The sequence below is a fragment of the Sus scrofa genome, chromosome 12, assembly GCF_000003025.6.
Source record: "Sus scrofa isolate TJ Tabasco breed Duroc chromosome 12, Sscrofa11.1, whole genome shotgun sequence".
In the NCBI taxonomy this organism is placed as follows: domain Eukaryota; kingdom Metazoa; phylum Chordata; class Mammalia; order Artiodactyla; family Suidae; genus Sus; species Sus scrofa.
The window spans coordinates 38,070,717-38,088,409 of record NC_010454.4 but is presented as its reverse complement, the minus strand read 5'-3'; the positions used below and the strand labels follow the sequence as shown (position 1 = coordinate 38,088,409).

General features: G+C 42.6%; 2 protein-coding genes across 21 annotated transcripts in view; one reads left to right on the top strand and one right to left on the bottom strand.

Annotated features, from left to right (window-relative positions):
- The window catches only part of GGNBP2 (gametogenetin binding protein 2), a 37,687-nt gene extending 23,310 nt beyond the window's left edge, over positions 1–14,377 (bottom strand). For 5 of the 19 annotated variants that reach the window (XR_002337211.1, XR_002337210.1, XM_005669026.3 and 2 more), the window contains exons 1-3: positions 13,478–14,377; positions 4,597–4,677; positions 2,477–2,730 (exon numbers count right to left, since the gene is read on the bottom strand). Coding sequence is in view for 14 of the 19 variants with exons in the window: in XM_005669026.3 (XP_005669083.2) it covers positions 2,477–2,730; positions 4,597–4,677; positions 13,478–13,570 (428 nt within the window). In the remaining 5 variants the exon portion in view is untranslated. The remainder of the gene's footprint in view (positions 1–2,476; positions 2,731–4,596; positions 4,678–13,477) is intronic. The other 14 variants (XM_021067325.1, XM_005669029.3, XM_021067328.1 and 11 more) reach the window with 10 other exon arrangements.
- Positions 14,442–17,693, top strand: part of MYO19 (myosin XIX) — a 53,867-nt gene continuing 50,615 nt past the window's right edge. For both annotated transcript variants that reach the window (XM_021067311.1, XM_021067309.1), the window contains exon 1: positions 14,442–14,724. The gene's annotated coding sequence lies outside the window, so the exon portion shown is untranslated. The remainder of the gene's footprint in view (positions 14,725–17,693) is intronic.

Genomic DNA, 17,693 nt, shown 5'->3' with positions numbered 1-17,693 from the left:
CTGACTCTCAGCCATATTCCCCTGTCCAAACACTATCTAAACATACACTATCCTTGATGAGAAGCCTCCAATAGAAATTGTATGCAAATATAAAAATATATAATTCGAAATGTTCAAAACCTATACCCGACCAATCAGCAAAGCCTAGCAACTCTTTTAAATATCTCCGGGAGTTCCCATCGGGGTGCAGTAGAAATGAATCCAACTAGGAACCATGAGGATGCTGGTTCAATCCTTGACCTCACTCAGTGGGTTAAAGGATCTGGTGTTGCTGTGGTGAGGTCACAGACGGGGCTTGGATCCAGCATTGCTGTGCCCCTGGCATACGCCAGCGGCTGTAGCACCAATTGGATCCCTAGTCTGGGAACCTCCATATGCCGCAGGTACGGCCCTAAAAAGCAAAAAATAAAAATAAAAAAATAAGTATGTCGAGAATTAGGAGTTCCCACGGTGGTGCAGTGGGTTAAGGATCCGGCATTACCACTACTGTGGTGCAGGTTGCAGCTGGGGCTTGGATTTGATTCCTAGCCTGGGAACTTCCATATGCCATGGGTATGGCCAAAACCTAAAAATAAATAAATCAATAAATCCAGAATCCACTGACTTCTCATCACATCCAGCATCACTACCCTTGTTCCGTTTGCCTCTCTAGCCCAGTCAACTGCAGTAGCTGGCCTGCCAAATGGTCTCCTTGCTTCCAACCTTTGCATTTACATTCTACAATTCACTTAGCAGCTGGAGTCATCTTTCCAAAACAAAACATCACACTGTGTTATTTCTCTGTTCAAAAACCCTCCAAGGCTTTTTTCTTGGGTGGAGTAAAAATTTAAAGTTTCTCCCACCACTTATAAATAGGAAATCCCCAGGATTTGGTCTTTGGACCTCTTCTCTTTTCCTATTTATACTGACTCTTTGGTGATAATGTTATCTCATGGGTTTAAATTACATATATATAAATACTATATACGTGTTGATGACACATTTCTTTTTTTTTTTTCTGTCTTTTTAGGACCACACCCGCAGCATATGGAAGTTCCCCTGTTAGGGGTCGAATCAGAGGTGCATGCTGCCAGCCTATGCCACAGCCACACAGCAACACCAGATCTGAGCCGCATCTGCGACCTACACCATAGCTCCCGGCAATGCCAGATCCTTTAACCCACTGAGTGAGGTGAGGGATAGAAACCACGTCCTCATGGATACTAGTCAGGTTCATTACCACTGAGCCACAACCGGAACTCTGACACAAACCTCTATCTCTCAGCCAGACCTCTCTGAACTGTACTTGGTTGCCTAACAGGTATCTCAAACTTAACACATCCAGCTCTTCTCTCCTCTAGTCGTAGCCACCTCAGTAAATGGAAACCATCTGGCCTGTTCTTCAGACCCCAAATCTGGGAATCATCCTGGATGCCATCTTCCATACCCAATCTATCCTAAAATCCTACCAGTTCATTCATCAAAATACACCCAGGATGCGGAGTTCCCATCATGGCTTAGCAGAGACAAATCTGACTAGTATCCATGAGGACACGGGTTCAATCCCTGGCCTTGCTCAGTGGGTTAGAGATCGGGAGTTGCCATGAACTGTGGTGTAGGTGGTGGACGTGGCTTGGATCTGGCATTGCTGTGGCTGTGGCTCTAATTCGATCCCTGGCCTGGGAACCTCCATGTGCCGTGGGCGAGGTTCTAAAAAGACAGACAGACACACACACACACACACACACACACACACACACACACACACCCAGGATACAACCATTTCTCAAGTTCTCTGTAGCAACTATACTGGTCACTATTATTTCTTGCATGGATTATTAAATAGCCCCCGTTTCTCTACCCTTCCACTAACCTTCCATTTAGTCTCCTAACATAGAGGTCAAAATAAGCAAAACTTCAAGCCAGACCATGTTACTCCTCTGCTCAAAACCCTCCAAAATATTCCTATATCACTCAGTTAAAAAAAATAAATAACCTCAGGATGGTACTACTTAATTAGGCCTTTTATTACTCCCCTGACCTCATCTTTTATTACTGTTCCCTCATTCATCTGGCTCCAGCCACAATAGTTTCCTTGCTGTTCTTCAAACATGCCAGTAAAACTCCAACCTCTAAACCTTTACACCTGCTATTCCTTCTCAGCCTTCCCCCCCCAGATATCTACAGGGTCCACACAGTCACTTTATTCAAGTCTATATTCAATGTCATTTTACCAGAGGTGGCCTTCCTTGGCCAATCTCCATATGAATTCTATCTATTCTTTCTCTATCTTCCTTAGGAGTTTTTCTTTGAAACTTACCATTCTTGACAAATTATGTATGTGCTTACTTCCTGACTTGTACCATATGAGAAAAAGAAACTTTATAATTACTGGCACATAGAAGTTACTCAATAAAATCATTGAATTTGGATTCAAGCTTTGCCCCAGCCAAATTTAGAAAAACAAAACCATTTTTTCCTAATTGATTATACTCACCCATGTACATAAAATAACGTATAAAGCTTCTTTGCATCAGTCATGCAGCTTCGAGTTACAGATAGGACTCCCTTAGGCCCTACTGTCAGGGGTTCAAGGGCAGGATTTCCAGACTCTACAAGCTGGGAAAAGAGGCGCTCCACACTGCGTCGACAACCAACACACGGGACAAGCTGAGAAAGCGCACTCAAGACTTCACGTGATGTCACCATCATGGCAATGCTTAGATCTTGCTGCTTAAGCATACTATGTCGCTGAGATAAAGAAGGAAAGAAAAGTAGAGTCCTTTAAGAAAGACATAAAATGACTTACTACTACTTCTGGTTCCTATCCTTGTGCACTAAGTACAACCTGGATGGGGCTTGCCATCTCTATCTGCAACCAGGTCAGAAAGGCAAGGTAGGCGGCCTTGTCCATGCTAAACTGAGCTTGCTCCATAACCCCCTGCCCCAGTTCTAGAATCTACGGTATAACAAGCTCTGCTTAGATCACCAGGGCTCTGCTGTATGTGCCCCAGCATAGCAAAAAGAAGCCCTGCAGCTGGAAATCTAGTGCTTGTTCAATGAGTATTGTTTAGTACTCTCACTTAAAATTAAAAAATTTTAAAGGCGAGAAAGAAAAGAAAAAATGAAGACACAACACAGCTTTACCATGTCTTCTTCTCAACCTTTAACAACATGCTAAGTTTAGCTACACAAGTCAAGTTAGGATGGTGGTCACGGAGAGTGGCAATTCTCAACCTGGAGGTACGGACAGGTGTGTTATGGATTAGTAGGAGAGAACAAGGCCTATCTTACCTATGTAGGAGCCTGCAGTGAGTAACTAATATGCTGGTGCATATGAATGTTATCTGTTGGTTATGATAAGGAAGAAAAACCAAAGCTGTAGAGAAAGGGGCAAAACTCTAGTAGTTACGTACTCTAGTACATAACTTCTACCTAAATGGAGTTATAGTTACACTACAAGTTATACTTCACTTTACAAAAAAGAAAGAAAGAAAAAAGGTAGGAAAGTCAAATGACTCCCAAGAAAGATATTCTCACATTTACCATCAATCTTTCATTCAAAGTTTTCTCCACGAGTTGAAATAGAGTTTTGAAATAAGGTAACCATATATCTTGATTATACAGTGTATTTACAAAGTGTCACATTGCTTAAGAATTAAATAAAAACCAGAAAATTCATTACACAGGCTTAATTTCTTTTACTTAAATAAAACAACTACTGCAGGAAAAAAAAAAGACGTTCTCAATGAAAAGCTGTCTATCTTTGAAGTTCCCATTTGCAGCTCAGTGGGTTAAAAGCCCAACATCAGTCCATGAAGATGCAGGTTGAATCCCTGGCCTCACTCAGTGGGTTAAGGATTCAGCATTGCCACAAGCTGCAATGCAGGTTGCAGACAAGGCTGAGATCCATTGTTGCTGTGGCTGTGGTGTAGGCTGGCAGCTGTAACTCCGATTCAATCCCTAGCCTGGGAACTTCTACATGCCACAGGTGCTGCTATAAAAAGAAAAATAACCAAAAACCCCCACAAAAAAACAAAAAGAAAAGTTGTCTATCTTTAAAAAAAAAAGAAATCAAATTTTAAAAATAAATAAAATTAAACTGGTGAAATTAAAGCCTACAGGTATGGAAAATGATAATACACCACCACTGAAGATCTTTTTCATTTTTTCACATCACAGGTATGCAAATACACATGGGGCAACAGTAAGAGAAAACAACTTCAGCGCAACCTTAAGATCTAAAAAGGCATAGGTAAAACAAAATTAATACTTACAGCTAATGTTTTAAATGACTCTTTAAAACACACACATACAGGAGTTCCCGTCGTGGCACAGTGGTTAACGAATCCGACAAGAACTATGAGGTTGCGGGTTCGATCCCTGGACTTTCTCAGTGGGTTAAGGATCTGGCATTGCCGTGAGCTGTGGTGTAGGTCGCAGACACGGCTCGGATCCCGAGTTGCTGTGGCTGTGGTGTAGGCCGGCAGCTACAGCTCCCTATTAGATCCCTAGCCTGGGAACCTCCATATGCCATGGGTGCAGCCCTAGAAAAGGCAAAACACACACACACACACACACACACACATTTAAAACATTAATTTTTAAAACTATTACCTGAATGAACTGCTTTAGTTGCGCACCATTATTTTGATGACCATCGAGATTTAACACGTTGTCAGGAAATTCCATCACCATCTTAATATGCAAAAAAATAAAAATCAATTATCTTCTTTGAACAGGACAGACTATAAATAGTCTCCTAGAATAGAAATAGACCCCTAAAGCCAGATTTGCACCCCCCACCACTCTCTGTCAAAAAGATAAAAAAAAAAACAAACAAACCAGGACTTCCCGTTGTGATGCATCAGAAACAAATTCAACTAATAAGCATAAGACTGCAGGTTCAATCCCTAGCCTAGCTCAGTGGGTTAAGAATCCGGCGTTGCTGGGAGCTGTGGTGTAGGTCACAGAGGCAGCTTGGATCCTGCATTGCTGTGGCTATAGCATAGGCTGGCAGCTGCAGCTCTGATTTGACCCCTAGCCTGGGAACCTCCATAAGCTGGGGGTGCAGACCTAAAAAGTAAAAAAAAAAAAAAAAAAAAAAAAAAAAAAAAAATTCCAAGTTATAGTTTCTAAAGCCAGAAATGGTACAGTCATTAAAAGGAAGGACAATGACGTCAGGCAGACAATATTTCAAATCCCAGCTCTACTGCTTACAATTTATGTCATAATTCTAGGCAAGTTAACTTAACCTGTCTGATTTTCAGCTTCCTCATTTGTAAAATGAGACTAAGTAATCATTTTTATTTTTTTATTTTTATTATTTACTATTTATTTATTTATTTGTCTTTTTGCCATTTCTTGGGCCGCTTTTTGCCATTTCTTGGGCCGCTCCTGCGGCATATGGAGGCTCCCAGGCTAGGGGTGGAATCAGAGCTATAGCTGCCGGCCTGCGCCAGAGCCACAGCAATGCGGGATCCGAGCCGCGCGTCTACAACCTACACCACAGCTCACGGCAACACCGGATCCCTAACCTACTGAGCAAGGGCAGGGATCGAATCCGCAACCTCATGGTTCCTAGTCAGATTCGTTAACCACTGAGCCAGGACGGGAACTCCAAAAAATTAAAAAATTAAAAAAAAAAAAGAATGAAATAACCTGATATACATTAAACACCCTATTTTTAGTTATTTCCCTTAACTACCAAATAGTAAATTTTATCACATAAACGACTATATATACATATATATATAAAATAATTTCATTTTATATAAAGTACTCACAATAGTACCCAGCACACGGTAAATGCCTGCTCTAATCAGTAAAAGGAAAGATATGCTGAGATATTTATTTGATTATCAAATTTCGCTATCAGAAGAAGAGGGAGATAAAGAAAGATTAAGGATGTTTGAGAATATCAGATAATGGGAATTAGTAATCAGCACATTTCACTGATCTGTGATACCTTTAAGAAGTACCTTAACTGTGTACCACTAGGAAAGAGCCACTGTTACTGGAGGATGTCACCCAGGAAAAGCCTCATCACAATTTCAGAGATGTCAAATGTAAAAAAAGGGATGCCTTTAAAACAATGAAATAAAGTAACACATTTATATCTTGACTAAAACATTGTTAAAAACATCAAACATACTGTGCTAAGACAAACTTCTATTTTCAGATGACAAGGGCCACAAGCACCTACACACCCAAAGAGTGAGGTCAGGATAGAGAGACCCATTTGAGGCGAAAACAGAAAACTAATAAACCCCACCTGGTTGAATATGATCTTAAAAAGATACCCTCCTTCACCAACCAGCACCACCAAGACCTGCTTCTTTAATCAAGTGACCATTCTTTCCCCTCCACATTAGAAATGAGAGCCTTAAAACATGCTTGTTCTAACAATAAACTGACCGCTAAACAACTAAGCGATAAATACAAGACCTTTTCTTGATTTGCTAAGAGGGGAATACTGAACATGTGAAATAGAGACACAGTGGATACCAAGGATGGACAATGATGCAAACATCGACTCAACAACTCAGAGGACTTCAGTGTATTTCACAGAACCAAAACCTGCATGTACAATAGGACCCACATTTTATGTGTATATTCTCTACAGAAAAAGAAGATACATAGTAGATGTGGCTATGTCTAGGCAGTGTAAAGATAGATGACTTTTTTGACGTGTTCCTACCTTTCCCAAATGTATTATAATACACGTATACCACTTATGATCAGAGGGAAGAGAGCTTGTTCCTTGTTTCCAATTCTATATTCATTATACCATATTCAGCAATTACTTCCATCTCAAGAGCTTTTACTGCTCTAGAAGTTTCTTCTTCCATACATACAGACTACATGTCCATATCTCACAGTTTTAGGATCAATTATCCAATTTTCATTCAGGTTTATCAGCTTCTCTCCAGTTTTCCATCTCATAGTCATCTTAGAATATCTCCAAAGAGTGGTGGCAGTTATAATAAAGATACTTCTGTAACTTTCCATATACTAGACATTGTTCTAAGCACTGTCATACATTAACTTTGCCAACAGTACAAAGAAAAAATGGTCACTAGTCTTAATAAGCCTGGTATTAGAAATCCTGGCCCATGAAAACTGATAAAAGAATAGTACAATTAACTCACATTAAGATTTCTGGAATCACCACATGGTTTAAAAACAAAGAAATTTAACTGTCAAGACATAAAATAGGCAAACTTTTAAAGCCTTGTAACTCAACAGAACACTGCAAATCACTTCTACTATTTCACCAAATCACATTCTACCATTATAGCAACTATTACCTTGCTTTGCATTTTCACTTGCTTAACACAAAATACACATCACCACATACTAATCGCCATCCTAAAAAAACTGAGACAATTATCTACACTATTTTAAGATGAATCTATCAATTTACCAAATCAAGGTCTTAACAGTCCAGTTCATTGGTGAAATTCTAAATTCTGTTTTTTGTTGTGTTTTTTTTTTTTTTTGTTTTTTTTGTCTTTTTGTCTTTTTAGGGCCACACCCATGGCATATGGAGGTTCCCAGGCTAGGGGTCGAATCAGAGCTATAGCCGCTGGCCCACACCACAGCCTCAGCAACGCCGGATCTAAGCCGCATCTGCAACCTACACCACAGCTCACGGCAATGCCGGATCCTTAACCCACTAAGCGAGGCCAGGGATCACACCTGAAACCTCATGGTTCCTAGCCAGATTCATTAACCACTGAGCCACAAAGGGAACTCCTGACTCTGTATTTTTATTCTGATCAACTATATTTTATTGTTTTAATAATTAAAGCAGAGGTCAACAGATTGAGACATATTAGCTGAGCTTTAAAATATGTATGTATGTGTGTGGAGTTCTCGTCGTGGCGCAGTTGATAACGAATCCGACTAGGAACCATGAGGTTGCAGGTGTGATCCCTGCCCTTGCTCAGTGGGTTAACGATCCGGCATTGCCGTGAGCTGTGGTGTAGGTTGCAGACGCGGCTCGGATCCTGCGTTGCTGTGGCTCTGGCGTAGGCCAGTGGCTACAGCTCCAATTCGACCCCTAGCCTGGGAACCTCCATATGCTGCGGGAACCGCCCAAGAAATAGCAAAAAGACAAAATAAATAAATAAATAAATAATAAAATATATATGTATAGAGTTCCCATAGTGGCGCAGTGGTTAACGAATCTGACCAGGAACCGTGAGGTTGAGGGTTCGGTCCCTGCCCTTGCTCAGTGGGTTAGATTCAGCGTTGCCGTGAGCTGTGGTGTAGGTTGCAGACGAGGCTCGGATCCCGAGTTGCTGTGGCTCTGGCATAGGCTGGTGGCTATGGCTCCGATTAGACCCCTAGCCTGGGAACCTCCATATGCCGTGGGAGCGGCCCAAGAAATAGCAAAAAAAGACAAAAAAAACAAATTAAAAAATATATATATGTATATAAAATTTAATGGATAATACCTCCTTTAGGAATTCTTTTCTTTTTTTTTTAGGGCTGCACCCATGACATGTGGAGGTTCCCAGGCTAGGGGTGGAATCAGAGCCACAGCTGCCGGCCTACTCCACAGCCACAGCAACACCAGATCCAAGTCACGTCTATGACCTACCCAGCACCTCACAGAAATGCCACATCCTTAACCCACTGAGTGAGACCAAGGATTGAACTCAATCCTCATGGATACTAGTTGGGTTCATTACCACTGAGCCACAATGGGAACTCCCAAGAATTCTTTTTAAAAAGTCAGTAAAGAAGAGGGTTAAAATTTATAAAAAAACAAAAAACTCCTCATTCCCAATAATTTTATTTTCATCTAACTAGTATAGAAAATGTCACGATCAAGAGCTCCTGCTGTGGCTCAGCTGTTAATGAATCTGACTAGCATCCATGAGGACGCAGGTTCAATCCCTGACCCTGCTCAGTGGGTTAAGGATCGATCCAGTGTTGGCATGAGCTGTGGTGTAGGTCGCAGATGCGGCTCAGATCCCGCGTTGCCGTGGCTGGGTGTAGGCTAGTGGCTTCTGATTCGACCCTAGCCTGGGAACCTCCATATGCGGCCCTGAAAAAAAAAATAAAAGGAAGACAGAAGATGTCAAGATCAGGTCTTATATTGCATCTTTCTTGGGTTTCACTGGCTTGGATAATACTAAATTTTCTCTTGTACTTACTTAATACCACTTACTTAGAGACTCTGCAATCACACTTATTATTCTACCCTTTCCTTTCACTTAGGACAATGGCTTTTTACCTTGCTGTTTACCAGCCAATCACTATATGTTTTTCAATGTGAACTCACCATAAGAAAAAGGGGAAAAAGAAAAGAGGAAGATAAACAGGATAGCAGCATTATTTTTCCCCATTTTTTAAAACCACTTCCTTGACTTAATCTTCAGACTCTAGGTTACCTAAAGGAAGACAGTCATGTAAAGTATTTCAGGTGTGGCCTCACAGAGGAATCATTAGTGTCTGGCTTCATGATGAGGTTGCCTATCCCTAGCTAGCCAAAAATAGAACAAGTCACTGTCCTGCAATTACTGCTTTATAAAGTTTATTGAATCCATTACTCACTTTCACTCTTACCCATCCTGGTTTCTCCTGACCACAAATAATCTGTTCTTAGTGTATACTCACAAGTCCTAACCCAACAATGCTAAGTTTGTATTTATTAAAATCACTGTCCCTTTAGCTTTACTTTTTACTTCCTCATCCTCACAGCCATTTATAACACCTATCACCTTTGGTAAATTAGTTAAATATTTAATCAAGAGCTGAACACAAACGACAAATATTAAACTTTTAACAAATACTAAATACCTAATCCCCAAGAGGAAAATGCTACATTTTTAATTTCCTTAAGTCTCAGATAAAAACCCTTATCAGATTTTCTAGTCCATTTAGATTGTTCTGAATTAGGAGAGTAAACTGTGTTCCTGAAATATTGTAGCAATTTGACAGTAAGAATGAGGAACTTTATAAAAAGTTTTTATCCTTTGATCCAGTAATTTTACTTTCAAAAGCCTGAAAAAATTGTTAATGCAGATTTATACATTACTCACATTCTTAGAGTATTATTTACAGCAAAAACTAGAACCACCTCTACATCCAAGATTACATTATGGAATGTCAAACAACAAAGTGTTACATGGCCATTAAAGCTGTTTAAGAATGAAAAGAGGAGTTCCTGTCGTGGCGCAGTGGTTAACGAACCCGACTAGGAACCATGAGGTTGCAGGTTCGGTCCCTGCCCTTGCTCAGTGGGTTAATGATCCGGCGTTGCCGTGACCTGTGGTGTAGGTTGCAGACGCAGCTGGGATCCCGAGTTGCTGTGGCTGTGGCGTAGGCAGGTGGTTATGGCTCCGATTAGACCCCTAGCCTGGGAACCTCCATATGCCGAGGAAGTGGCCCAAAGAAATAGCAAAAAGACAAAAAAAAAAAAAAAAAAATGAAAAGAGAAAAAGTTCTCAAAAGTGAATTTAGTGAAAGAAAGCAAGATATGAAATGTTATAGAAGACAATACATCTCAACTCTGCATCTGTGTATCTGTGTGTCTATGATGGGAACTACATCAAATACTGCTATATTCTTAGCTATCTCTGGGAAGCAGAGCTAAGGATATTTTTATGCGTTTTGCAATTCTTTTTCAAGATTATTTTATAAGAAGTATGTATTCTCACTCTATTAATTCCTTTAAAAATACTTTCAAGTCATAATTCTGCTAAGTAGTCTTTAAAATTTAATCCATATTTTGTCCATCTGCTATTCCATAATTCTATTAACGCTGAAAAGCAATTCAGCTACCACTTTCCTAAACATTCCACCAGTTTACTTATTGGAGATTTTCTCAAATCCACCCACCTACTTCAGACTGTACTCAAGTATTCAAACCCAATAAACTACCATTTGAGTCTTTTAAATGTGGCTACAACATACCACATAAAAGAGGAGGCTACTTCCTCATATACAAGCGTCTTAATTTCATTTTACAAATCCAACTGAAAATCACCAGTTTAAAAAGGCTAGAGATTTCAGCTTCTGTTACTACATCAATAAACATTTGTAAACATCTGTAACTGATTGTAAACATTATAACTAGATTTAACATCTAGGAAATAACAAGACACTAAGACTATTTGAAATAATGACCACACAATGTTTCCTCGGTGTATCACCCATGAACCCTAGGAACAAAGAGGAAACCAAATGTTACCTTCACGGATACAATTCCACCAAACTATCAATGGACCAGTGCAGAGCACAACCCACTGCTACAAGCTTCTTCCCTCCCTCTTCTCCAACAAGTGTTTGCTCTGCATTCTTCCTTTAAGTAGCTTTTGGTAGAATGGTTCTGAAAGAAACTTTTTTCCCTAAATATGATGCATTCTTGACAAGATTTTTCATTCACCAGCATTCAGTGACTGTGCAGAAGTTCCAAAACAAAGCAATAAATAGTCCCACTCATTCCCTAGTGATAAAAACCCATCTACAGTAAAGAAAAATGGCACCTTTTCCTAAATAAAATGCTATTTCAAAATATTTAAATTAAGAAAGCCTAAATTTTATTTGCCTGGGTCACAAGTCCATAATACAACAAAAGCAAACTCAACCACCAGGTCAGTCCAATCCCAAATTTTCTAGAGAAAATGTACAGTAATAAATCACAGTTTAAGGTTACATCTTTTTCTATGGAAAACTTTGGAAATTCTTATCATTGTACAGAGAAGAGAATATAAAAACATTCCAAAAGGTGGCTATTTTAAAATGCTATATGATAGATATATCAATGCTACATTCAAATCAAAGGTGGTTGTGCGAGCATAAGGAGAGAATCAGTGAGTGTCTTTTCAAACTCTGTACATGCTCAAATTCATATTGATTTCCCCTATGTTTTGATATATACGCTCAATAGTAATCTTATGTCCAGACACATAGAATTTTTTTTTTAACTTCAAAGGTTTTCTGGGACAACAAAATAAAAAGTTGATAGCAAACTATGTGCTCTGGAAAAGTGTCTGTGTTGGAGGGAGAGAGAAGAAAGGAAATATCAACAAAAGAACTCATATTAAGTTTTCAAACTGAGAAATGCATCATTTAATTTGATCAGAGTGTTACTTAAAAAAAAAAAAAACTACTTAAAATACAAGTCCATTGTACTTTTAATGCAAAAAGTGCAGAAATCATGACCAAGACATACAAGTACACTTTCTAATGCATCAACACAAAATCTATTTACCTTTTGTCAGGCCAAATCATTCTACCTTTTTCCATGAAAAAAGAAAAAAAAAAAAAAGAGCACTAGGGCAATTATAGATGCTTCCACTTAAAAAGTTCTAACAAATTAAATCATTCAATAGCTCTACTAATCCCTTTAAAAGTACCGCAGCTCAATCAAATCTTAATTGAGACTGGCAAACAGAAAGGCATAGAATGGCATCTCTACAATGACTTGCATTTTATACAAAATTTGAAAAAAGTTCATTAGATATTTGCAAAAAAGAAATTCGGGAACAAAACAGAACAACTGCCTTTGAAAAAGAAAAAAGTCAAAGATGGTACGATGAAGAGACAGTTACACCTTATCAAAACAGGCAAACGTATAACCCAAAGCTTCAGCATCATCAAAATGCAGATTTCAAGATATTCAGAAAGGGTTCGTTTCATTTTTTTAAAAAATTGCAACAAGCAACTGCACTCATTTCCTGTTCAGATTGAATTCAAATTTCTGCCATTTCCTTTTAAAGGAAATACTACAGTAACACAGGGCAGAGGGTCTGTAATGCTGTACCACCACCAACTCTACTCAGAACTGGGTTTTGACATTCAAGATGAGCAATCAACTCTCACACATTCAACAATTTTGCTTCCTTGAATAAAAGGGGGGGTGCTACCTGTAAAGTACAGAAAAATGCCAAGAAAGCCCATTTTGAAGAGTCATGGCCTAGCAATAAGTGTTTTAATGTACTAGGCATATGAGACTTTTTATAACAAATCAGAGCATTTTAGTGGCATCTCTACTGTGCAAGAGCATGTCACTCTGCCCTCAGTAATTATGCTTATGGAGTGAGAGCTGTAGTATTAAGATGGGAAATATATAGGTAGCAGTGCAGCTGCGACATTTCCAGATAATTAAGCCTCCCCGAGGGTAGGTGGTTTCTGTAAGGGATAGGCCCTAAACGCCCAAGATCCTTCAACCCCCTTCCGAGGGGTGTGCTTTAGCAAAAGCACCGTCCCCTAAAAGGACAAGGTGAAGGAAGAAGGCCGAAAGAAGCAAGATCCGGGGAGAGGGGCCCAAAGTGCGTACGGAGCTACAGCCTGGAGGCCCGCAGAGGTTACCGTACGACCCACTGCAAAGGCGAGTTTGTGGGGCCTGCCGGAGAGAAGGCCTCGCCTAGGAGTTGCAACACACTCTTTCTCCAGTGCGCAGCGCTCGGCCTGGGGGAGGGGGAGGAGGGGAAACAGCTGCCAGGGGAGCGGCGAGCCCGGCCCGGCCCGGCCCGCTCACCGTGAGGGTGTCGTCTATGTAGAGGGGAATCTGCCTTCTCTCGAAGGGGAACTCCTCCTCCCCGTCCCTGCACACTGCCACCAGTCGCGCCATCGTCCCCGACGCTGCCGTTGCCACCGTCACCACCTCCTCCCAGCTGCTGCTGCCGCCGCCGCCGCTCCTGCCGCTGCCGCTGCCGCCTCCTCCCTGCTCCTGCCTGCAACAGCCAAACCCCGCGAGCGTAAGCACCCGCCGCCGCGCAGCACATTCGCCACGGGGGGGAGGGAGAAGAGCAGGAGGGGACAGGAGAGCTGGGCTGCGTTTCCCATCACCCGATTCCACACGCGCTCAGCCAATCAGCGCGGAGCAGCGCTGGGACCCGCCCCCTCGCGCCGCTGTCCCTCCCCACCCCCCACACCGCCGGCCTCCAGTCTGGGTCCAAAGGAGAGGCGGAAGGGACCTGCCGGCCCCGGGGCTTCCCCAGATCGTCAGCGGAGTCCCGGTTCTAGGACCCAACTCCCGACCTCCGGTCCAATGCCCGCAGCCCGCTGCCCACCGCCCACTGTCCGGGAGCCCTCAGCTGACCCCTTCTCCCCCTTTAAGGGCGCGCCCCGCCCAGTCAGTCCCCTGGGCTGCAGTTGCCCAGCGCGACCCCGCCCCTGGGAGGGGTCGACCCCGCCTCAGCTCTGCGGAGTCCGTGGTGGGAGTCTCAGACCCTTTCCTCACACTTCTTGGAGGTGGTCTCACGGTTCTGACCTTCACCGTTTTCGTGGTCGCCTCCCTGACCCCCACCTCGGCTCCCCGTTACCGGCTGACGAGGCCCGCGTCAGGGCCGGCCTGGGCGGGAGCGCGGCTCCGAATGCCGTTTCCTCTCCAGGCTCAGTCAGCCGCTCGCGCCACGGGTAGTGGGGGAGGGAGGGCGGGGGACTTGGGGAGGGTGGGGCAGGGAGGGGCCGAGAGCGCCGGGCGGGGGCCCCGCCTCCTCTCGCGAGACTCCGAGACTCCAGAAGGCTGCTCTTTGGTCCCCTCTTTCGAAACCCTGATGGAGGGGGTGGGGTGTTCCCCTGGGGGGTGTCTCCGATGCGTGACCTGCACCCTCCTCCTCGTCTAGCTACTCACATAAATCCGAAATAGGGCTGCTAGGAGGAGTGAGTAGGTCCCCCACTGCGCGGGCCTAGGAACCGCTCTCCCGAGAGCCGAGGGGCGAAGGGAGCGGAGCCGAGATGACTCAGGGCCGACCCGAGGGTCGGGGCCCAGTGAGGACTTGGGTAAGTGGAGAGGAGCTGAGACTTTCCAGGGCACTGAGAGCAGAAGACGGGAGTGCGGGAAGGGGAGACGAGCATCCGGGGGCTAAGAGACAAATTCTGGGCTGGTTTCTAAGTCCTTGACGCCGCTTTCCGTGACCCCCGATTCACCAGGAGCCAGCCGCGTCGCTGCTTCCCAGACTTGAGTCCAGATATCGCCGGAGGGAGGGGGGGGGCAAAAATATTTAAGTGCTGACAGTTTTTTGTTGTTGATAACAATGGAGGCGAATAGAAGACTATGGCTTGTGTATACGTCCCGGGCAGAGAAACTTCTTGAGCTGGGTTAATATTAACTTAAAGACTCAGTCAGGACACCGGTTCCCTTGGGCAAAGTACTGGTACTGGCCAAAGGCCTTTCCCTCTGACCCTCTTCTGAGAAGGAGAGCTGCTGTCAGGACAAAGTCATGTATACATCATTCCACCATGTACTCAGTTCCTACCTTTAAGGCTTTGAAGACCTGTTTGTAAAACCAAAATTGTTGGAAAGTATTTAGCCTATGAAAGCTTTGACGATTTTAAGGATCAGTCCATTTGCAACTAACTAATTCTGGTGACATCTGTATCTCCTGTTAGAATAGGCTAGAGCTGTGATACTGACCTTTAAAAAGTATTTTGGTTATCACGTGAAATCTTAGACATTCACAACAAAAAACCCCACAGTGCATCCTTAGCTATGTTGACTTATGACATTGTGTGGTCACTATTAGGGTAGGTGACATAATAAACTGGAAGAACCATTGTTCAGTCCCAAAGGTATGATTATCCAGTAAGTATTTATGTCTTTGGCTCTAATGGAGAGCACAACAGTGTGTGATCCTTCGCTTAAATTCAGGATATGCAGACAGGATGTGCATGTAGGTTCTGACAGATTAGACTACATAGCCAGAACCTGGGCATTTTTAGAGAATCTTTTGTTTTATGTAAAAACACTCTTAACAAAAAAAAAAAAGAATACTGTGCTTTAAAGCTCTGAAGGTGCTCCTATAAAGACTATATCAAGGAATATACCTACTTTATACCTTATAAACTTCCTTTGGATTATGGTCAGTAAAGGACATTAAAAATGACAAGTTCAAGGAGTTCCCGTTGTGGCCCAGTGGTTAACGAATCCGACTAGGAACCATGAGGTTGCGGGTTCGGTCCCTGGCCTTGCTCAGTGGGTTAACGATCCGGCGTTGCCGTGAGCTGTGTAGGTTGCAGACGCGGCTCAGATCCTGCGTTGCTGTGGCTCTGGCATAGGCTGGTGGCTACAGCTCCGATTAGACCCCTAGCCTGGGAACCTCCATATGCCGTGGGAGTGGCCCAAGAAATAGCAAAAAGACAAAAAAAAAAAAAAGTTCAATATATAAGTGCTAATTTTGTATTTTTAATTAAAAAATTTTATTATGATTTACAGTGTTCTGTCAATTTCTGTTGTACAGCAAAGTGACCCAGTCGTGCACTCTTTCTTACATTATCTTCCATGATGTCCCATTACAAGTGATTAGATATATAGTTCCCTGTGCTATACAGCAGGATCTCATTGCTCGTCCACTCCAAATGCAAGAGTTTTTGTCCACTAACCCCAGACTCCCAATCCATCCCAATCCCTTCCCCTCCCCCCTCAACAAACTTAAGTCTGTACTACATGTCCATGATCTTTTCAGTTTTGTCAATAGATCATTTGTGCCATATTTGAGGCTCCTCATGTGTGATATCACATGGTGTCTTTCTTTTTCTGACTTCACTAAGTATGAGAGTTTAGTTCCATCCATGGTGCTGCAAATGGCATTATTTTGTCCTTTTTATGGCTGAGTAGTATTCCATTGTATATATGTACCACATCTTTCTAATCCATTCATCTGTCGATGTGCATTTAGGTTGTTTCCATATCTTAGCTATTGAGAATAATGCTGTGATGAACATATGGGTGCATGTATCTTTTTCAATGTAATTTTTGTCTGGATATATGCCCAAGAGTGGGATTGCTGGGTCAAGTTGCTAATTTGAATCATCTTAATTGCTGAGTACACACTGGGTACTAGCAAAGAAGGGATATTCATCTTGAGGATTTAGATCTAAGTTTAAAAAAGTGTTGGTGTTCCTGTCCTGGCTCAGTGGTTAATGAATCTCACTAGGAACCATGAGGTTGCGGATTTGATCCCTGGCCTTGCTCAGTGGGTTAAGGATCCTGCATTGCTGAGAGCTGTAGTTTAGATTGCAGACACAGCTCAGATTCTGCATTGCTGTGGCTCTGGCTGGCGTAGGCCAGCGGCTACGGCTCCGATTAGACCCCTAGCCTGGGAACCTGCATATGCCAAAGGTGTACCCCTAAAAAGCAAAAAAAAAAAAAAAAATTGTTCATTCTCAAAGAGGTAGCCTGGGTGCTACAAATATGATAAAATCAATTATTTGAGGGAAGAATGCTTAGAAAATTACTTCATTGCAAAACAATGGGTTTTTTTTTGTCTTTTTGCCTTTTCTAGGGCTGCTCCCTCGGCATATGGAGGTTCCCAGGCTAGGGGTCGAATCGGAGCTGTAGCTGCCGGCCTACACCAGAGCCACAGCAACGCAGGATCTGAGCCGCATCTGCAACCTACACCACAGCTCATGGCAACACCAGATCCTTAACCCACTGAGCCAGGTCAGGGATCGAACCCGAAACCTCATGGTTCCAAGTTGGATTCATTAACCACTGAGCCACGACGGGAACTCCTCAAAACAATGTTTAGAAGTTTTTTTGTTCGTTGTCTGGCACAGCAATGCCATATCCTTAACCCCACTGAGTGAGGCCAGGGATCGAACCTGTATCCTATGGATACTAGTCGTGTTTTTTGTTTGTTTGTTTGTTTTTGTTTCGTTTTGTTTTGTTTTGCTTTTTGTCCTTTTAGGGCCACACCCGCAGCATATGGAGGTTCCCAGGCTAGGGGTCTAATTGGAGCTGTAGCCGATAG